The sequence below is a fragment of the Macadamia integrifolia genome, chromosome 5 (genome assembly GCF_013358625.1).
Source record: "Macadamia integrifolia cultivar HAES 741 chromosome 5, SCU_Mint_v3, whole genome shotgun sequence".
NCBI lineage: Eukaryota > Viridiplantae > Streptophyta > Magnoliopsida > Proteales > Proteaceae > Macadamia > Macadamia integrifolia.
Genome location: NC_056561.1, coordinates 33,966,335 through 33,987,392, shown reverse-complemented (window position 1 = coordinate 33,987,392; position 21,058 = coordinate 33,966,335). Strand labels below are relative to the sequence as shown.

Here is a 21,058-nt window from a genome sequence, read left to right as displayed (position 1 = left end):
ACAGCCTTTCCAAAGGAAGGAAGCAAATAAGCATTCCAACTTTGCAATAATCGTCTTGGGCAAACCATAGATACCAGACCAATAGATGTAAGATGCTTGATGGACGGATCTGACGAGCACGAGATGGCCTGCAAAGGATAGGAGCTTTCCTTTCCACAGTTGGAGACGCTTTCTAATAATGTCCAGCATAGGGGAACAGTGATGACTCGAGAGTCTGGCAGGAATGAGAAGGAGACCCAAATACTTAACCAGGAGAGATCCCAGAGTAAAACCTGTAATCTGGAGGAGAGAGACCTTGGAAGCATCCGATATCCCTGCCAAGAAAATGAGACTTTCTTGGATTGATGCGAAGACCAAACATCAAAGCAAACTGGCTTAGGCAGTGCATAATAGTGCCAAGGGAAGAGGCATTCGCTCGAGAAAAGATCATCAGGTCATCGGCAAAAGGAAGGTGAGTGAGCTTGATGGCCTTGCATTTGGAGATGGGGATGATGAAACCTTGATCTGAAGCAAATTGAAGGCTACGGGAAAGGACTTCCATAGAAAGACAAAATAAGTAGGGGGATAAAGGGCACGCTTGACGAATCCCTGCAGGTGAGAAGTATTCTGCCGAGCTACCATTGACCAACACAGAGAACTTGGGGGAGGCAATGCAGTGAAAGATCCAGTTGGAGAAGACCAAAGGGAAGCCCATCATGTTGAGAACTGAGATAATGTAATTCCATCTCAAGGAATCAAAAGCCTTGTGAATATCAATTTTCATGAGGGCTGCAGAGGGATGAGATTTTCTGTTAAAGCCTCTAACAATCTCATGGCATAGAAGGATGTTGTCTCCAATGGATCTTCCCGGGATGAAGGCTGACTGGTTGTCACTAACAAGGGAGTCAATGGAAGACTTAATCTGATTGGCAAGAATCTTTGCAATGAACTTGTATAGGAGATTGCAGAGAGAAATAGGCCTGAAGTCATTCATTGTGTTAGCACCCTCCTTTGGTATAAGACAGAGGAGGGTGTGATTGATAGCCTTGATCTGACTAGGGTTGAAGAAGAAGCTCTTGACAACTTTGATAAGGTCCAGTTTAATAATATCCCAAGCAAAGGAGAAGAAGCCCACACTGAATCCTTCTGGCCCCGGAGCTTTGCTAGCTTTGTGGGAAAGGATGGCTGTAGTGATCTCATCATCAGAGGGAATGGCCCAGAGCAGAGGAGCGACATTGTCCGGGACAAGTTTGTTTATGAGCCCCTCGGGAATGGGGCAAAGCTGGGGAAGCTTCCGGATTGAACAAGATCTTGAAATGGTTTGCAGCAGCCTCTTTTATCTCATCCACTCTAGTGACTTGGGAGCCATCAGGATTAGAGAGGATGGTAATGGAGTTGAAATTATTTCTAGCCTTTAAGGAACAGTGGACATAAGAGGAATTAGAGTCTCCTAATTCCAGCCAATTGATTCTGACCTTTTGCCTTAAAAAACTTTCTTATTGGGCCAAAAGGGCTGAGAGGTTTGCAAATTCAGACTTTTCCTTCTCAGCAAGAGAAGATTCCAGATGAGCAGACTGAAGACGAATCTGGATGGAGGTTAACCGTTTCATGCAATCAGTGACAAGAGAGGAGATGTTACCAAAAGTGTTAGTATTCCAAAGCTTTAGGGCTTCTTTGACATTTCTGAGCTTCCTGGCAAAGGCAATGAGAGGGGTAGAGAAAGCTTGGACAGGCTTAAGTCAGGTCTCCTCAACAACCTAAGAGAAATCAGGGTGAGAGGCCCACATGTCGAAAAATTTGAAAGGTTTAGGCCCAAAGGAGTTGTAGGGATGAATGGATAGGAATATGGGACTTTGGTCTGAGATGGAAGGAGGCTCAAAAGATGCATGGAAAGAAGGAAAAGCAGATAGCTAGGCCTCATTTACAAGCATCCTATCAAGCTTGCAAGCATTACAGGAAGACCCCGTTTTCCAAGAGAACTTGATACCCGACCAGCAAAGATCATCCATTGTTATGTCCTCAGTGCAATCATTGAAGGAACTAATGTTTGCCATGTTTAGATGCCCACCTCCTTGTTTTTCATGGGAGTAGCGAACAACATTGAAATCTCCACAGATCCCCCAAGGCCGAGATCCCAATTGACCAGCAATAGCACGGAGGTCATTCCAGTGGGAATCTCGCTCAATCAGGCTGTTTGAGGTGGCATAGATAAGAGAGAAGAAAAGGGAAAAGCTGTGGGTAGAATCAGAAATGGACACATGGAGGATCTGAGAGGAGGAGAAGAGGGAAACTAAGAGGATTTTAGGGTCCCAGAGGATGCAAATTCTCCCATTTGGATGGTGAGAGTGGTTGGTGAAGAAGGACCAGCCAGGGGTAACAATGGAGGCAATACGAGAGAGAATTCTCTTTAATGTGGGTTTCCAACAAAAAACAAAAACCAGGACGAAGGTCTTTGATAACCGAGCAGGTGGCGGCATGCTTAGAGGGGGAATTCAGACCCCAAAGATTCCAGACCAAAGCCTGCGACGTTAGGCAGTTGGAGGAGAAGGCAACTCATGCTCTGCAGAGAGAGGGCAGGCGGTGGCACAAGGGGACGAGACCTGCTGCGACGCTAATAGGAGCGGTGCGAGGGGGAAGCAGGAGGAGCTAGCGGGGCAGGAGCCAAGGAAGACTTAAGCCGAGGCTTTCTGGTACGTTTCTTGGCGAGAGGCCTGTTCGGAATATCAGAGGAGGCGGGTGAAGAAGGCGGGTCGAGCTGGGTCTGATGGGTTGAGTCGATAGGGCTTGAGTCAAGAGGGCTTGAGATAATGATATTGAGCTGAGGAGGGTTTAGATGTGGTGGCTCGTCGGTGTTAAGGGAGGTGGGCTGGCCTGAAGAGGAGTTTTTAGTAGGCGATGGGCCAGGAAGATGGGCCTGGGCCGACACACAAGGGAGGGATAAGAGGCCATGGCTTTCTAGAAGAGAGGAGGGGGGTTGATCCAAGGCTCGACCAACACATCGGTTGGACCAGACATGGCCAATGAGCCAGGAGGCTTTGGTGTGGTCTGGACCGAAGAGGCGGGGACAAAAGGAACTTTGGGCGAGGTAGGGGGTGTCTTTCCAGAGAGGGATCTCGCAGGTGCCAGATCGCAGCAAGAAGCAGAGAGATGACTTTCATCTTCAGAGGTCGTAGCCACCGAGGACTCGATTTCAGAGGCATCTTCAATTGAAGAAGAAAGATCTTCAGAGGAAGAGGCGTTAGAAGCCGATGACGCAGAGGATTTTTCACCAGAAGATGGGTCTTCTTGGGAACTGACAAGGGTGTCACTGGCAGGAACACAGGTTGGGGAAGGCCGCAGATCCGACTCCTCTTCCAGCTGCAGGATCGAGAACCGATTTTGACCAGTGGGCAAGCCATCAGCTAGGACCTCTAGTCGCAGCCCAGTAGAGGAGGTGGAAGCATGAGATGGCCGACGGCGACGAGCGCCGATCATGTGAAAGAGACATAAGCGATCGATCGCTGCAAGTGTTTGGACCTTTTGGATCAGCTGCAAGGGGTTTTGGAAGGCAGGTGGCCGTATCATGTCCAAAAACCTTACAACACAGGCACTGGGGTGGGCGCCAATCGTAATGGACTGGTTGTTGGAAGCTAAGCTCATCACCATCTTGGACAGAGATGGAAGGAGGAAGAGCAGAGGAGGCGGAGACTTCGACACAAATCCGAGCATAAGCCAACCTGTCTTTCTTGTTTGTTCTAACATCGGAGCAAATAGGGGTGCCAAGCACTGAACCTATGGTACTCAGCCCATCGGTACACCAAAAGTGTAGTGGAAGACCCGGCAGAGAGATCCAAAGCGGGATGGTGGAATAGTCCACCCGGTTCAACAGAAGCTGTCTGTTCCAGGATCTGAGCAAGATAGGCTTGCGCCCCACGAGCCAGTGGCCCCCCTCCAAACATCGGATCTTATCTCTTTCCTCAGAGAACTTAAATAGGAAGAAGCCATGGTCCTTCAAGAAGGTGTCCACAGTCCCAGAAGGTCGCCATTGCTTGAGAAGAGCCTGCTTTACCTGATGGAAGGGCGGCCTACTGCCCAGGAAGTGACCAATGAGAGAGCAGGACCACCTGGAGACTTCATCTTCAAGATGCCGGACATTTTGCTAGCAGGGAATCACCCAAGGGACAGGGGGTCACGAAATGAAGAGGAAGGCCATCAACATGAGCCGAGACGGAAAAATTATGCTGAGAATTCCTAGCATTTGCAAGGGGGAGGAATTGGGAAGGAGAGTGGGGTTGGAGGTGGTAAAGGGAAGTTCAGGGGAGGAAAGACGAGTGGTTTCAGGAACTAAGGGTGGGGGGAAGCCATGAATGCCGGAGCTCAGGCCAGAGTTCTGGAGATCATGAGGTTGGCGGTCCGAGCCATCAAAAGCTGAAATTTCCGTTTGAATTGATCTTGTGTGAGAGTATTACTGATTAGTTTGGAACATCCTTAATAGTGAAGTTAGTTTGGCAACCTAAAAGTTTTAGATTTAGGAGACTTTTTTTTTTCCTTATGAGTATGTAGACCCCCCCTAACGATGATGGTTAATGGAATAGAATACAAAATTTGGATTTGAATTGTGTAGCCAAGAAGGATTCTTCTTTTTTCTCTCTTTTCCCTTATCCCTCTCCCGTCTCTTTCTTTTCTCCAAATTATTATTCATGGGTACTGTTCATGGCCCCAGAACAGCTCATTTTCTCCTTTTAATTCTCTTTTTTCTTTCTTTCTTTCTTTCTTCATCACAGGCTGCTGAAATCAACACATCAGCAAGCCTTCAACCTTGTTTTATCAAGAAAATAGTTCAGATCTGGGCCTGTGAAGCAGCAGATCCATATCTCTGATTCCTTGACTAGAATCTAGGGTTGGCTGGCTGCATCCCTATGCACGTGCAGATCATCAACAGAAATTTTCCTTATAACGTTCAGCTTCAAATTTCTCATGTATGGGCTGCATCACTGTCCTTTGCTAGTAAATCAGTGGCTGTACTTTGCTATAATGCGTTGCATTAGCTTTCCGTACAAACTAAACTAAACTAAATTTTTTGAGGTCTCTGATAATTAATTCATTTTCTGTTACTTTTTCCTTTTGCTTGAATTCGGGCAAATTTTTTGATGATTTTTATTTTTCCCTCTTTCAGATGGTTCAAGCGACAATCATTTTTGAGGAGATGATCAAGACGGAGTACTTGAGAAATGAGTGGTGGTATTGGTCATCACTTTCTGCTGCAGTGAAGAACTCTACTATCTCCTCCCTTGCCCTCCGCATATACACATTGGATGCTGCCATTGTATACCAGAAGGTTCCACTAAATTTGGATCCAACGGACAATCCCAAGCCTAGCAGTAAGTCAGGCAAGAAGAAGAAAGATACAGAAGATTGATTTAGTACTCATTTGTCTCTAACTTTTGGAGGAATCACATCAAATCTGATCTCAGTGGAAATGAGGTGAGAGATGGCCCCACCCTGTAAAATATAAATTGGTACTCCCACCTCAAATGTCGGCATGTGCTCCGTCAAATGGATATTGAGGGGGAAAATGGAATTTGGGGGAAGTGGCTGTTGCAGTCATATTGCCAGCTCTTGTTTGTACATATAGATCATGGCTGACTTGCTAACATGGATGTTGGATTTAGAGGGAAAGCCCAAATCAGAGGGAGAGTATTATGAGAAGGCTCAGATTTCAGACTAGCTCCCACTGTTAGGGCGCTCTGAAATTTTTCTCTTGAGGGGAGAGAATGGATATGCAGTTCCTCGTAAGAGCAAGATCCACATCCACATACAAAGGTACCAATGTAAAAAGAAGACAAAGAAGAGCAGTTGTAGTTTAATATATCTCATTCTTTAAATGTGTTTGGCCTAGCTTCTTGCTCTCATTTGTACACAGAGTTTCTCCTTAGGTGTCTTTGCTATAACTAGTGCAGCATCAATGCCCGAGAATATGGAGGTTTAGTGGAGCAGTTTTTTCCTGGTAAGTGAAATTCATGTTTCCTCATCTAATGGTTATACGGTTGACATGCATCAATGTTTCTAGTCATGCATTTAGTGTCACTGCATAGGATACTCTTCCCAGCAAATGAGATCAATTAGAAATTCTAGCTATACCATGTAGCACCTTTAGGTGCGGGCATGTTTTTGCAAGGAGTGTTCATGGTTGTAGTTTGCCCCTCTGTTTATGGTCTTAACAGTAGCCATATAGTCATATACTAACTGGGAAATCCAGGCTGCCTGAACGGCCTTTGGGCTTACAAAGGATGAGAAAGCAGGAAGTTTTTACATTGTTCAACAGAAGACCTGCCTTTGCATGTTTTAGTACTTCTGAAATTCAACACGTGTATCTGGCTCTTCAATTGCAAGGTGGCAGTTTGTTAGTCCCAGCTTACTTCCAAGCCTAGATTTCGTACCTTTTTCTTTGTTGGTGCAACATCCCGCCAACTCCATCCTCATTCTGTGTTCTCCTAGGTCATGCCACATAAAGAATTGGCCATCATATCAGAGTGCAAATGAGTTTGTTATTCTGACTTTTGGTTTGGTAAGCTGTCATGAATCCCTACAACCCTGGTCCTTCGAGATTTATAAAGCCTGCTGATCTTTGGGATTATTTTCTTCCTCCTAGCAGTAGTGACATTTTTTGAATATTTGAATTGACGAAACAGTTTTCATTTGAACTATGAAACCCATCTCAGCCCATTTAAAATGCATATTTCATTGCTGTTAATTTAGGATATTCTTTTGGTCGATTCATTGGCATTGCCACTGTTTTAGGTACACTAAATTTAGTGATAGTGGCTGACATAATATGCCTTGTTCCATTCAGGCATAACCACTGTCTACAATTATGTGGAAGTGAGAGAAACGTTAGTCTGATATTCGATGGGTTTCTGTGGTCTAACAGTCATCTGTCTGTCTGTCTTTGAAATATCGCATAATTGTTTAGTTGAAAAGTTCTCATCAAAACAAAGTAGATGTAGTTTATTGAAAAATTAAATGCTTCAGAACAACTCCAGGTTTAATGAAATTGGAACGTGTAGCTTGATTTACTCATTCATAAGATGGTCTCTTCTATTCTCCCTGCTGGAAAACTGATTGGGATGGTCTCAGATCCTATAAAAGGTGGCATGCCTTGATGATTCAAAATCTTAGATGTTACTACCTAGTACTACTACTACTATGCAACTGTATAGATGTCCCACTAGATCCATTTATTTCTTTCTTCAATAGAGGCTCATTTACCATTATTGTTACACAGGAGAATTTGGAGGCCAATTCTTTGTCTACTTATTTTCCCCACAGATTTTAAGGTTGTCAGTTGAACCGAGTCGAGTGCAGCTGTTCAAAGGAGGGGAAGGGGTATCATATGTGTAATCTTTTGTCTTGTTAGCCCTTTCAGAAAATTGGAATTTAGCAGGTTGGAAAAGCCATCTGAAGCAGGAGTAGGTAAAACAAACCTCTTCGATGCCTAAATGGTCGCTTGATTGTGTATACAATCTAAAAGTCGAAGGTTCAAGGCTTGTCAACTCAAAAAAAAAAAAAAAACAAACAAACAAACAGACAAACGAACAAACATACACTACCAGGGAGTTGTTGTGAAATCATTTCTTGTATCATATGGTTGGCTCAGGTTGTAAAAGCATGAATTGGGATCCCGGATCAGAATCGATTCTGGTGATCGGTGAAAATTGGTCTAGATCTTAGTTTTACAAGCAGGATTGTTCTGATCCAAATCTGATGGAATCGGGATTGATCTTTCAAACCCTGATTTGGGTAGAAGACCTTTTCCAAGCTTACAGGGAACAACAAAGCTTGTCAGCAGTTAGCAACAGATTGTTCTGGCTTTTATAGACACAGAAATGATTCAAAAGCAATGTATTGAAAGTATTGCTGTGTTCTACGAACCATCAGTTACATGCAAGGATTAAAAACCCAGAATTGGATTGAATTGGATCGGTGAGGAGATGGGCCGTCAACAATAGAACATGAAAGCTAGTGATGGCATTCGATCTTCGGACAATCTAATCACAGCATCAAATTACCATGGTGAAGAGATTCTCTTTTCACCTATGGTGAAAGAAATTATAACTTTCACCTTTTGACCTCTTTACTATTTTTTTTTTTTTTCGTCCTTATTTGATCTCTTGGTACATATATGAAGATGGTGACTATATTTCGAGCCTCATCACTGTTAGGAATTCACACCACAACGGAACAACGATTACCAAAAGCGGAAAAAAACCCCAAGTCTATCCTCAGACCTTATATATTTGATGCATGCGTTATAGTATAGAGAAACCTAAATCCCCGAAAGTGCAAAAACACCTCTCAATATAAAAAACTCCTGAAATTCAGATATGTTGAGGAAGAATCAACAGTAGCTCTTGAATTAAATTGAAGTAAAATTTCACAAATAACAATCACATGGACATTGATGGAGGTCAAATGTGCTTTTCTAATTATGAGAAAATTGCTCCAATCTCTTTTTTTCTTCTTCCCTTGTATCTTTCTGTTGACTTTTTGAATGATAAGTTGGTAAAAAAGGATCTACAGCTGCCATCTCTTTCTTCCCTTTCGTTGATTACAAGAAATATCAAAGGTTACGTGAAGTAAGATGCAACAATGTACGTCTGCAAAACGTTATCCATGACGTCCAGCCTATCACTTATCTTGTAATTATAAATATTAAATTTTTTTTGTTTGTATAGTCATCGGTAGAATTCCATGGAAGTAGCTCTCAGCCTGACGTTTGCTCTGGATTTGTTTCTACGTCTCCTTCCTTGACTTTCAGTTTGATAATCTCATCATTAAAAGTTAGAAAAACAAAAAAGAACTGATGAACCTCTCTCTCTCTCTCTCTCTCTCTCTCTCTCTCTCTCTCTCATACACACAAAGCAAAGGAATAGATTTGTTTGTTAAGAGGAAAGTGATGATAGAAATTTGCATACGATCAATATGACAGAACATTACAATTGATATATTCTAATAAGCTTAGTATGAGAAAGTACTATATTTCAAGTCATGAGCTCGGGAGCCTCGTGACCTTGGTGAAAAAGTAAGATTGTTCCATTATGACTAAGTGTTTACGGATTTGAGTTAGCAAACAACTTCTTCGCAAAGCAAGGTAAGGTTGCCTACATTATGACCTTCTCTAGATTCTCAGTGGCGGGAGCTTAATACATTGGGGGTATGCTCTTTTTTTTCATAAGCTTTGATCAGTTGGGTGACAACATTTCCTATCTCTTGTAGTGTAGCGAGAAAATGCCAAAGAGATGAAAGGGATGAAAGCAGACATATCAAGTCCTCTCTATCTCAAGAGAAGTTATCTTCGGTAATGTTTCCCATCAACCTTTCATATAAAAAGAACAAAACAAAAATAAATTAATGTAAGGATCAAGGAATCCTGAATTGGCTTGTTTTAAATAAGAAAAGTTTAGATGTGATTATGCTTATTGAAGTATAATATTTTATTTTTTGTCATGTGGCTTTACTGAGATAGCTATTGTGAATAAGTATTTGGCAGGCATCTCATTGGTACTGTTCTAACATAAAATGAGCCAAAAAAAATAGCTGAAATTACAAAATGAAATTTTATATTTATATTTTAAAATGAGTAAACCCCTCTTCCTTAATTTCTTTTTATTTTTTTATTTTTTTTATCAGATGTCATTTTCAAATTTTTTTCTAAAACTTTGAATCAGAGTTCGAGCTAAATTTAAATCACTGAAATAAATGAAAGGTTCTCTATCACATGGACAAATCCATGTAGTGTCTAATCTCAAATAGTGAAACTCAATGTGACACCTTAAATCACCCAAGTGAAAAGAAAGAAAGAAAAAAAAAGCATGTTGATATTCTCGCCCCATGTTTGCCTTTCTTGGTTTTCTCTGTTTCTGTATTCATTTCCATTCCAACTCTGCAATCTTAATTGTGGGATTTCAACATTTTCTCCTCTCTCCCCTGTCCCAAAAAAAAAAAAAAAATCCCCACCCTCTGTCTCTCTTTTTCAAGAATGAACATAAAATTCCATTTAGTTTTATAAGTATAAAAAAAAAGTAAATATGAGTTTATTATTGTCACATAATTTCATTATTTTTGTGTCGTAAAGTATCTATAAACAGATGATATGTTCATTCCGACCATTGATCAATATCATGTACATCTAAACCATCATATCACTTACCTAATTACCAACCATCTTTCAAATATCCCTACCATTAGCTCAGCCTGTGCACCAGAAGAGTCGGCTTACAGGAGGGGTTACCATCCAATTGAATGTCCCTCATCCCTCTTATGAAATGACATATCTTCCCCTATTATTCTGGGACAAATAAGTGGGAGAAAGAGATATATCACATGGCTCCAATCAAAAGACTGGTCAAGTAAATGGATAATTAAAAACTAAAACAAAATTATTTTCAAAAAAGGAAAAAAACCATTTATTATAATTCACCAGCAAATAGGAAGGGAGTCCCAGTTCATAGTTCATACTATTTAGAAAGGACAACTATTCGTATTCCCTTTAACTCTTGCCCTTATTTTTCCTTCATCACTCACCAAATTATATAGGGATTTTACACAGCAAGAAAAAGAGAAGAAGAAGAAGAAGAAGAAACACTGCAGGGTAGAATGTAGATTATAGAAGAAAAGAAGAGGAAGAGAGAACTCTTCAATTCCAGACCCACCAGGCCAAGGTCTCAGTGGCCTCATGGGGTTGGTGATCGCCACTAGCAAAGACGCCGGAAAAGTAAGTGCCACCATTATCACTGCCGTTATCTTCCACCCCATCGACAGGACCAGTCCCAGAGCCAGACCCATCGCCGCCCATGCAGCCATTCTGGTATTCATCATCAGGGAAGTAAGAGTCGCCGCTGTCCACCAGCTGTAGACCACCATCATCGACGTCCTCCACGGCGCTTCCTCCGCTCCCTGGACTCAGCCGGTCCTCCACCTTCACACTCATCTGAATCGCTCCTTCCTCGCCAGGCCCTCCTTCCACTTCGACTACCGGTCCGACTGGTTTCTGACCAGCCGCTCCTGTCTCTTCCTTGGCCTGCAATTTCTCCGTCATGGACACCACCTGCATCAATAATGGAAGATTCAATCTGTTCATGGAGTAACGGTAGTAGTTGCAGGGGAAGAAGACATGAAAGAAGGAAGCTATGAGCTGGGAAAGTGGGAATATACCTCAGCTTTGAGCTTTTCTTTCTCCTTAAGGATGGATTCGTAATCAGAGAGGAGGGATTCGTAAGAGGACTTAAGAATATCATAATCTCTCTCTAGTTGCTTCGTCTTCCAACGAGCTCTGCGGTTCTGGAACCACACAGCGACCTGCCTCGGCTGCAGGCCAAGCTTCTTGGCAAGCTGCGTCTTCCTTTCTGGCTCCAGCTTGTTCTCTGCCTCGAAGCTCTTCTCCAAGAGGTGAACCTGTCCATTCACAAACACCAAAGCACCACCACTAGGATTTCTTTAACCCATCAAATAACCATTAAAAAATTTCTGAAAAGGGAATAAAGGTTAATATTCAGTTCATCTCGGAATCCCAGAAAAAAAAAAAGGTGTTAAGGCACTAGCCCACTAGATATTAAAGAAAGATTTGGAACTTTTCGTAAAAGAATTGATCCTCTGTGAAATATGAACACGTATCGGATCCAGAATCATCAGCTAAAGCAAATGGGTTTGGTGGTACTGGTCCCCTTTACCTGGTCAGGAGTGAGGCGCCTTTTCTTTTCGGGAAGCTGTTCGTCGTAATATTCTTCATCCATTAGTTCTTCCGGCGAGCTGAAGAAAGGGCGCCTCTTCGTGTTTTCCTCCATGTTCAGCATCGATCCCGTTCCTGCGGTGATGATACTAGTCATGAAATCAATAATTTCCCTTTTAATACATTCTCCATAGATTAAGTTTAGTGTGCTCTAAGCGAAAACTCTGTTTTAGATTCGAAATCAAAACAGAGCAAACCAAGAGTAGATCTTAAATGAAAATAATTTCTGCAATTCTATTGAGAAATCCAAGAAGATGGAAAGAGAAAGAAAAAAAACTGTTGGGAAGAGAGAGAGAGAGAGAGAGAGAGAGAGACGGGGTAGTATTGTAATAAAAAAGCTATCTCACCTCGAAAGATAGAATCTGGGTTCCCAAGGAGCAACATGTTCCCATGGCAGGAAGCATCGAAGAACAAACAACCGGAATCCATAGAGGAGCTCATCTGTTAAGGGTTTATCCCTCTGTGTGTCACTGCGTCGTCAGATCGTCGGAGAAAGCAGGGGCTTCTCCCCTTCAAACCCAACCCCCGACGTAATTTACTCTCCGAAGGATTGGAAAACAGAAACGATCAGTACAGACAAGGCTCTACAATCTACATAAAACCCAACCCCCACGAAAACCAAAGCAGTAGAAATTTTAGTATCTTTCTTCTGAGATGTGTCAGAAGATCATGAACTTATGACGAAAGAAGCTAGTACTCCACAGCAATCTCGTCGGAGTTTCAGTTGGACATATACAAAATCCCATCACGGGTACAATATTCCCCAGCTCCGCCGATTTTCAAAAATCCGTTCAAGATTTGGTAGATAAGTACTGAGTCTCAGAACTTAGAAAACTCACTGAGATTCAATCAGAGAGAGAGAGAGAGAGAGAGAGAGAGAGGAAGGGCTCAAGGAGAGATTGAAAACTTTTTCTTTTCTTTAGCTTTTTGAGCTACCGGAGCGGTGTCTGTACTCGCCGGCGGTGGATTAAAGGGGTGGGATTCAGGCAGAGTTGCGTCTGCTCCACAGTCCTAAGGTGGTTGTCGCAGCTAAAGTTGAGAGAAGAGGGACGGTTGCTTTTTATAGTGATGGGAATTTCGTCAATTGACTATAATAACCTTATGATTATTCTATGATTGATATTTTCTCCTTTAATTTTAGGGACTTTTTCGTCACTCTAGTATTTCTGATGATCTGGAGTCTGTAAACGGGGACAAGTGGATAGTAACCGTTGGATAAGGTAGCATATATTAGATCAGAATGGTGGGGACCACAGTTAAAAGGGACGTTGGGACTTGGGAGTTGGGAGTTGGGGATTGGGAATTGATATCGTGAGTCGTGCCTCATGGTTCCCAATATAACGGAATTCAAGTCCATGCGCTCCGGTCGGGTGGCTGTCGGATGTTCCTCTCGGGTTTCTCGGGTTATCCGACTTAGCTTTTACCCTTTTTTTAGTCAGACCTGTTTCTAAGTACCATGGGGGCCAAGTGCATTTTTTAAGTAATTCTCTCTCTCTCTCTCTCTCTCTCTCTATAGCCACATCCGACTGTTGAGAGCATTTCAAGTATATATCTCAGCACCTGGATGCACATTTCAAGGAGTTCTCAGCCACCAGATGAGCATTGAACTCTCTTCCGCACTGGGATCTAGTTGCATCCTTGTTTGGATTGATAAATGTGCTATAACTTTCTACGATGGATTATATTACATTTTTTATAATTTTTATGTCGGAACCTATTTTGCAAAACCTCTCATACTCTTAAGAGTCTGATTTAACGATAATTAAAATAAGAAAGCCTTGCACCATAGATGAAGAGAAACTCAATTTTTTTTCACATGAAAATAATCTTCAAATTTTGTATTGAGATTTTTTTTGGTGGGAGGGGGATTGGGTAAGAAAATTGTCTTGAAAGTTGAGATGATTTTTATTTTATTATTATTATTGAAAAGATAATTTGAATAAAATATTTCAAACACTTTTTATTATGATTTTCATTTCTCAATTTTGTTAGAAAGGGGAATGCATGGCATTTCCGTATTCCCCAAAAAAAAATCACTTCTAGTGAGATTAACCCGACATAATGCGAATTATACCACCAATGGAAAAAATAAATATGGGTCCCACTACACTAGGGTGACCCTAAATAGAGGAGAATATGGGTCCCACTATACAGGGCGATCACAATGGAGGGGTTTTCGTACCCTCACATGCAATAGACTTTCCATCCTACGGAAGCAAACCATACATGACTACAACATTCTTGAATAGTTAATTAACAACACTTTTATTTTTCTTAGCTCATTTGTTTAGATGTAAATAGGTGAAAAAGAAATTTTATAAAATAATAATTGTAATTTTATTTATTGTAACATACAAAAAATTATAATATTAAAAAAAACAAATATTTAAAAATTTTATATAAATATTATTTGTACAAAAAATCACAAGAAAACAGACACAAAAGTGAATAATACCCTTACATACACTAAAGCCAACTAGAAGTAATGAAAGGGTGGATCCGCATGGACCCGTTTGTGAAAGCTGAAAGAAGCTTCTTTCCACATGGTGCAATGTGATTCGCTCTCATGGTAACCTAAAAATTTGACAAGAACTAAATTTTAGATTTTTTTTTTGTTTTTAAGATAAGCCTTAGAAAGATCATGTTACCATAAAGCAGAAACACGTATCAGTGGGACCCACCGAATATAAGCTTTTCTCTTTGGTGGAACAAAAAAAGAAATCAAAATTTTTTGTTTTCCTCTTCTTATCAACCCAAAATTTATCGGTATTCACATATGTATACACCTAGTTGAAGTCAACTAAGTACATACCCCTTTAAATAAAGTAGCAAATATTGATAAATAAATAGAAACTCCCACCACTAGAACTTTTATAATGAAAGATTAAGATGTTTGTTGACTTTAGGAACCCTAGTCCGTTCTTCAATTGGTTAAAATGGATTCTATTGATGATCCTCTTGTTAAGATCTCATGCCAAACACGTCCCATGAACAGTGATCACAGATGATGATCAAACTATGGTGATATTGTAATCTTAATATACGAGTCTAAAATTTGGGACTAAAGCTATGTGTATACTTTATAATTCAGATTATAGTAGATGTTTCTCATAGTGTAAGAATGAAAAACCACAAAAATGAGAGGTCAGAAAATGGATTTGTTCAGCTTGAGATTTATGATTCATCTGAAAAGAGAGTGCACCAGTGTAGACCCCATGACTCAATATGTAAGAAGGTGTGAGAAGAAATCCCCACTCCGGTGTTATGGGGATCTTCCCTTAAGAAGATTAAGTATGAGTTTATACGGTCGTAGACCACTTTTCATGTGTTAGGCAGTTGTCAACCAATGATAATGAATATATATGACTTATAATGATATAATTATTCATTAATATTATTTTAATTAAAAATAGGATTCCTACTCCTAAAAGGAAAATGGGTCTCCCTTGCCCCCCATAGAGGATATAAAAGCCTTAAGAATCATTTTAAATTAAAAGATGTCAGATTATTCCGAGGAAGTGTATCTCATCTCTATATTCTAAATGGGAAAAAGGACTTTGTCAAGGAGTGGTGCATGTACCCAGACTCATTTCTGATATGGTCGATATGTATCAATATTAATATCCAACAACACTGTCACCGATACCGTAAACTAAATCCATGGTCTAAAGAGAAAACATGATTATATTTCTTACTAGTTTCGGTGCTTATCTTATCTTCTCTTTTCTTTTGCTCTTTTCTTCTTGTTCTTATTCTTATATATTCTTCTTCTTTTTCTTCATGCATGGCTTACACAACGCACAAGATGCATTAGGAGTGAGGTTGGAGATGAGGGGTTGAAGTAGAGTCATTGCTAACTCATCAACTAAGTGATCTCTTGTCAAAGATAATATATTCAACAAGAAAACGAAAAGATATATATGGGTGGAGATGTTGGAACCTTTCTTCTAAAGGGTATTGGGATTTGAGAAGTGGGGGCATAGAGTACTAGGGATTGGGATAGAAATGCATAGAAGTATAGAGAAGATGGTTGCTTTTGGTTGTTTTTTCCTTCACATGGAAGGTAAAGGGACTACCTTGGTGGTGGTATCTATTGACCAATGCATATTGCATTTGGAATATTTATTTACTTAGTTCCTTCCTGGCCACATTGATGGTCATAACATATTCAACTTTTTGAGAAAGGTGGACTGGTGAAGGAGAGGAATAGTCCTATCAAAAAAAAAGAAAAAAAGAGGATAGGAATAGTGTATGGGATTAGCCCTTGATGTTGATGTTTGATGTTGTGGGGGATAAATGCAACCAGTATGGTGCATCACTATCATCCGTACCCTTAAAAGGAAAAAATGCTTTTGTGATGTGTGTGTGTGTGTTTGTGATTGTGTGTATAAGTTAGATATGCTTGTGTGTGTGTGCATGCGTGTGCGTGTGCGTGTGCGTGTGCGAGTGTTGAAGATAGACGATGAACAAGATGAGATTAAATAAGTAGAATCGTAAGTAGAGTTCCTTTTGTACTTTTTTTCGATAAATGCATCGATAAAAATAATGTGACCCACTTATATTCTCTATCTCTCTCACACTCACATAAAAGGAAAGTTAGAAACTTCACGAAATTTTAGGGGTCCATCTGAATGTCACCTACTAAGTTACAAATGATTCAAAATGTTCTTATTCAATCTATAATATATTTTTTTTACCTGAACATAGGTTAGATGTGTTAGATGTGCAATTACCATGATTAGGAGTGAAACCATGGTATTGCGGAGGGATGAAGGGTTGGGATGGGGGTGTTTGATGTGGTGGTCTTATGGCGAAAAGTGTGGTTGAGTAGGGGGAGCAGTTATTTTGCAAAGGAGGAGAGTTTGGGGTTGAAGGATTTACAAGGGTTAGGGTTGACCTTTTTAGTTTGTTGCTTTATCTAGTAATGAGTTTGTTAGTGGAGTTTTAGAAATTTGGTTGCATTGTTTTTGTAACCTACCTCGATCACAACTAGATAAAGCCAAAGTTAAATATGAAGACCCTTCAACGAAAAAGAGGAGACATCCTCTTCTAATGGCAAAGACCTATAAAATAAGTTCAGGGGAAGGAACCTACACATTGCTTGTTGGGGACAAATGCACAATTTGAGTAAGAAATCAAGTAAATAATCACAAAAATTACAAAGAATGGAATGTGGTTCGAAATGAATGCCTACATACAGGTGACGAAATCAGACTTAACTAGAAAAACTTTTTTACACCAACTGATGGACCACTAGAATTGACTTATCCTCAGGTACTATTCGATGATAAATAGAGTGGCTGTTTGGTTATTAAGTTCCAACGGTAAACTACATAGAAATTTTGCTTTGGACACATGAGAGAGTAATGGGCATCCTCCATTAGCACATGGTGTTATTGTCAAGCCTACTGTTAGTAATATATATTGGTTGGTACAACTGTCGAGTTGATCCAATGGCTGAGAATCTGTGCGATGAGTCGCGATCAGGCCACTGAGCGAGTGAATGTACTTTATTTATTTTTTCGTTGAGAATGAATGGGGTTAGTGGGACATGTGGGTTCTATATTAATTTTTTATTTTTTATTTTAATTTTTTTTTTAAAGGGGAAAGGGTGTATCGGTTTGGTTTCGGTTTAAACGGTGTGGATCGGTTTGGTTCGGTTCATATTTATTTGACTAAAATCATAGTCTCACCATTTACTAAACGGTTCCACTTTCTGAAACCGTGACCATTTAGTAAACGGTTTCGATTTCCACGGTTTCTAAATGATATCGATTTCATGGTTTTAAATGATTTTGATTTTGGTTTATTCTATACGGTTTGTAAAATGGTTCACAATCGGTTTGTTATAACTTGCAACCATCTTTAAACTGAAGATCATAAGTTTATCCAAAAATAATTGGCAACAACAAATAAGAGATTCTATATTGATGATGGTATGTTTTAATTTGATAATCTAGTGTTATTTCTTTGCATGGCCATTCTCCATTATCACTCGATTTATAACCCATGATCCTTTTCTTCTCCTCGAGCATTCCCCTATAAATCCATAAACCCAAGTTCCTAATTTTCAAGACCGTGCAAATGAAAGAGATGAATAAATCATCATATCCTTAGATTAGAGTCTGGGAAGAAGAAGAAAGAAGATGGGAAGAATTGAATGAAGATTGTTTGGTTATTTTGTAACTAATAGATTAATCGTACCTGATTGAGAAAACTAGGGGTTCAAACCATGAAAAGGGAAGTAGGGAACACGAGACGTCTCAAATCCATTTCATTCCAATTGCTTTTACTTAGGGTTATATTTTGGAAGTGATATACCGATTCTACCCCTGCTTTATTTAATTGTTATACGGATTAATTGGATCGGTTTAAACGGTTTCAATTTGGTTTAAAACAAACGGGTTTCGTAGTTAAAACCAACCCAACCCGTTTAGCTAATCGGTCTGAAACTTGAAACCATAACCGCACCATTTACTAAACGATTTTGCAGTTTTGGTGTAAATGGACCAGTTCAGTCTCGATAAACGGTTTCGGTTACAAATTCACATCCTTAGGTGGGGAGATGTATGGGGGGAGTGGGCTAATATTATAGGATTCGATTTCTCTCCATAGCAGTGATCGTCTAGGTCTTGTCTATAGTTACTTGGGTGATCGTCATGTGTCCAAGTGATGATTCAACTGCTAAGCTTCTATTAATCAGAACAAAGACGTCATAGAAAGAGGCGTTGAAAGTCATTGGATCACTCTTTGGACACATGACAATCGCCTAGGTAGTTATGGGCAAGACCTGATCAATCATTGTGCTCAAGAGAGGATTAGGATCCAATATCATATACGTGTACCTCTTGCTTTTGTTTTTATTTGTTTATTTATTTATTATTTATTTGTATCATTATCTCTCTATCTCGCAAGCTGGCCTACATTGAAAAGTCTAGGAATCGATTAGTTGAAACCCAAGACAGGATCAACCGGTTAGTAAACGACCTAGGGCCCATTTGATTTTGTTTCTAGAAACGTGTTTTTCCTTTTTTCTGTATTTAGAAATGGAAAAACACCCCCAAAAACTATTTGATTTTTCTATTTCGTTTCACTTGTTTTTAGAAATATGCCTATTTCTGTGTCTAGAAACAGGAATGGAGAAACAAGTCAAACTTATATTCTGCTTCTAGAAACATGTGGGAGGGACAAAATTTGTGAAAAATCCGATACTTCACTCGACCTACCCCAACCCCAACACATTGTTAAACTTCTCGCTATCCAAATGCGGCGATTCCAACCTGGTTGTGCAAAGCTCACAGTTTTGGATTGCCTTCATCTTTCTCAAACTCATCTCCACAGAGCATACCTACAACTCCAATGCCATACCTTCACTCGTGAGTTGCATACCTACAACGTTGTGTTTTTATTTGTGTCTTAGATTTAACTACACTGTTGAAAACTTTTCGGGAAATAGAAAAATCAAACACCTTTTTGTAATTCCAAAAACCGTTTCATAGCACAGAAACGAAAAAAAAAAAAAAACCGTCTATGTTATTTCTAGTAGAAACACAATCAAATGGCCCCCTAATGTCGGGCTTCTACTGATTATCCATTTGGTGATTCTCAAAATTTGAATTTAGCTTGAAAATCGACCAACTATTGACCGTGTATACTTTAGAATCCTATTATTAGCTTCTTCATAACCCAATTAACCCATTTATAGGCCTATTAGCCCAGTAAGCCTTTTTATAGCCCTATTATATTCCTATTAATATGACCCATCATGGACTGATAACTAATCGGTCAATTAAGCCCAACCAAAACCAATCTTGATCGACCGATTTTAACACCTCTACATATGTTGCATGCACTGTTTCGTTTTTCGCTTGATGACCTCTTCACATGGGATCCCAACATTTATAAAATATTAGATTAATAACCAATTATACATTAATTGCTCTCACTCGCAACCAGACAGACACCGTGGAATAGTGGATCCTTGTAGTGGAGGGGTAAATCCTCTCCACAGAGGAGGAACTGATCGGGACTCCATTAAGAAAGCAAACAGGGAACAGAAAGCATGTGATGGACACGTGCCAATGTATAGAGGCACCAATAACTAGATGAAAGAAGAGGATACAGCCAGCGAACCAACCAAACAGCTTCTTCCAAATTGGATTGGGCCCCACGTGGGACTAGCATGTGAAGGGTAGGACCCCAAAACTGTTGTATGTCTTCCACGTGGAAGGCATGAGCAGGTGTCGGGTACTCGGGATTCCCTCATCCTTACACTAAAAAACTCATCAGGCCGGTTTCCGTTTCAAAGATATCAAAACCACAAAAAGAAAAAAAAAAAATGGTTTTTGGTTCCACAAAGGCACAGCAAGTTGTAAGGATACGTTCTTCACATGCGAGTATAGTCAACTGTTGTCTCTCTGTTCCCTCCATTTACTAGTAGATAAATACACACAACATTACTAAATTTGCAAACCAACACTAAGAGAAGATCGATCTGTTTATTATTATTTAGGAAAGAGTGATATCTGAGATGGTAGGTTTGTTTTATTTTATTTTATTTTATTTTTGGTAAGAGAGATAGTAGGTTTGTTAAGACTTAAGAGGGAGAGACTAGAGAGAGACTGTCAGGAGGGGAGAGAGAGAAAGTGTAAAGGTAACTGATGCTGCCACTCCATGTAATTTATCCCATGTAATTAAATGAGATATTTTCCCTAAGTCTGGACCTCTGGTGTGTTGAGAATGTTTCATAGTTTACACTGACATTCTCTATCCTTTCTATTCAATAAAAACAACAATAATCTTATAACAGTAACAAAGGTTAAGTGTGTTGAAAATTCCCCCAAATAATTGATGTGGGAAACTCTTGTCCCAACTTAATTTAACACGGAAAAGGCTGAGCATGCTAACTTTATACCTAAAATTATGTCTGCCTATCTCCTTCCTCCTTTGAAAATTCTCCCTTACCCCTCCCATCCCAACCCCCACCCCTCCCATAGCAACCCCTCAAAGTCATTGAGGCATGTGCTCCAAGGAAGCTAGTGCCATGCCAAACCTACTCTCGAAAATTCCCCTACCCTCCCCCCTCCAATCTCAACTGCCCCTCTCCCATTGGTTGAAGCGCTTGCTCCAAAGCTAGTGCCATGCTGAACCTTACTCCCTTAAAAAGTTTAGCAAACAATGTAACAAAAAGAAATCTTTGGGGCTATAAACTACTCGATGCAACCAAATTAAGAAACTACCAAAATCCTACACTAAAGGGATCGCGATGACTAATTGTGTTGCCCAAATAATATTTATATTAATTATAACCTG

At 40.1% G+C, this 21,058-nt stretch overlaps 2 protein-coding genes across 3 annotated transcripts in view; one reads left to right on the top strand and one right to left on the bottom strand.

Annotated features, from left to right (window-relative positions):
- The window catches only part of LOC122078412 (methyl-CpG-binding domain-containing protein 9-like), a 43,472-nt gene extending 37,483 nt beyond the window's left edge, over positions 1 to 5,989 (top strand). The window contains exons 10-11 of one of the 2 annotated variants that reach the window (XR_006140061.1): positions 5,135 to 5,781; positions 5,895 to 5,989. Coding sequence is in view for 1 of the 2 variants with exons in the window: in XM_042644384.1 (XP_042500318.1) it covers positions 5,135 to 5,377 (243 nt within the window). In the remaining variant the exon portion in view is untranslated. Of the gene's footprint in view, positions 1 to 5,134 lie in introns of both variants that reach the window. The other variant, XM_042644384.1, reaches the window with a different exon arrangement.
- Positions 5,990 to 10,397: 4,408 nt separating this feature from the next.
- Positions 10,398 to 12,769, bottom strand: LOC122078564 (homeobox-leucine zipper protein HAT5). Its single transcript, XM_042644595.1, has 4 exons — positions 12,094 to 12,769; positions 11,688 to 11,821; positions 11,173 to 11,412; positions 10,398 to 11,065 (listed from the first exon to the last, which is right to left on the bottom strand). The coding sequence occupies exons 1-4, from the start codon at positions 12,185 to 12,187 to the stop codon at positions 10,655 to 10,657; spliced, it is 879 nt and encodes a 292-aa protein (XP_042500529.1). The 5' UTR covers positions 12,188 to 12,769; the 3' UTR covers positions 10,398 to 10,654.
- Between the last annotated feature and the right edge of the window lie 8,289 nt (positions 12,770 to 21,058).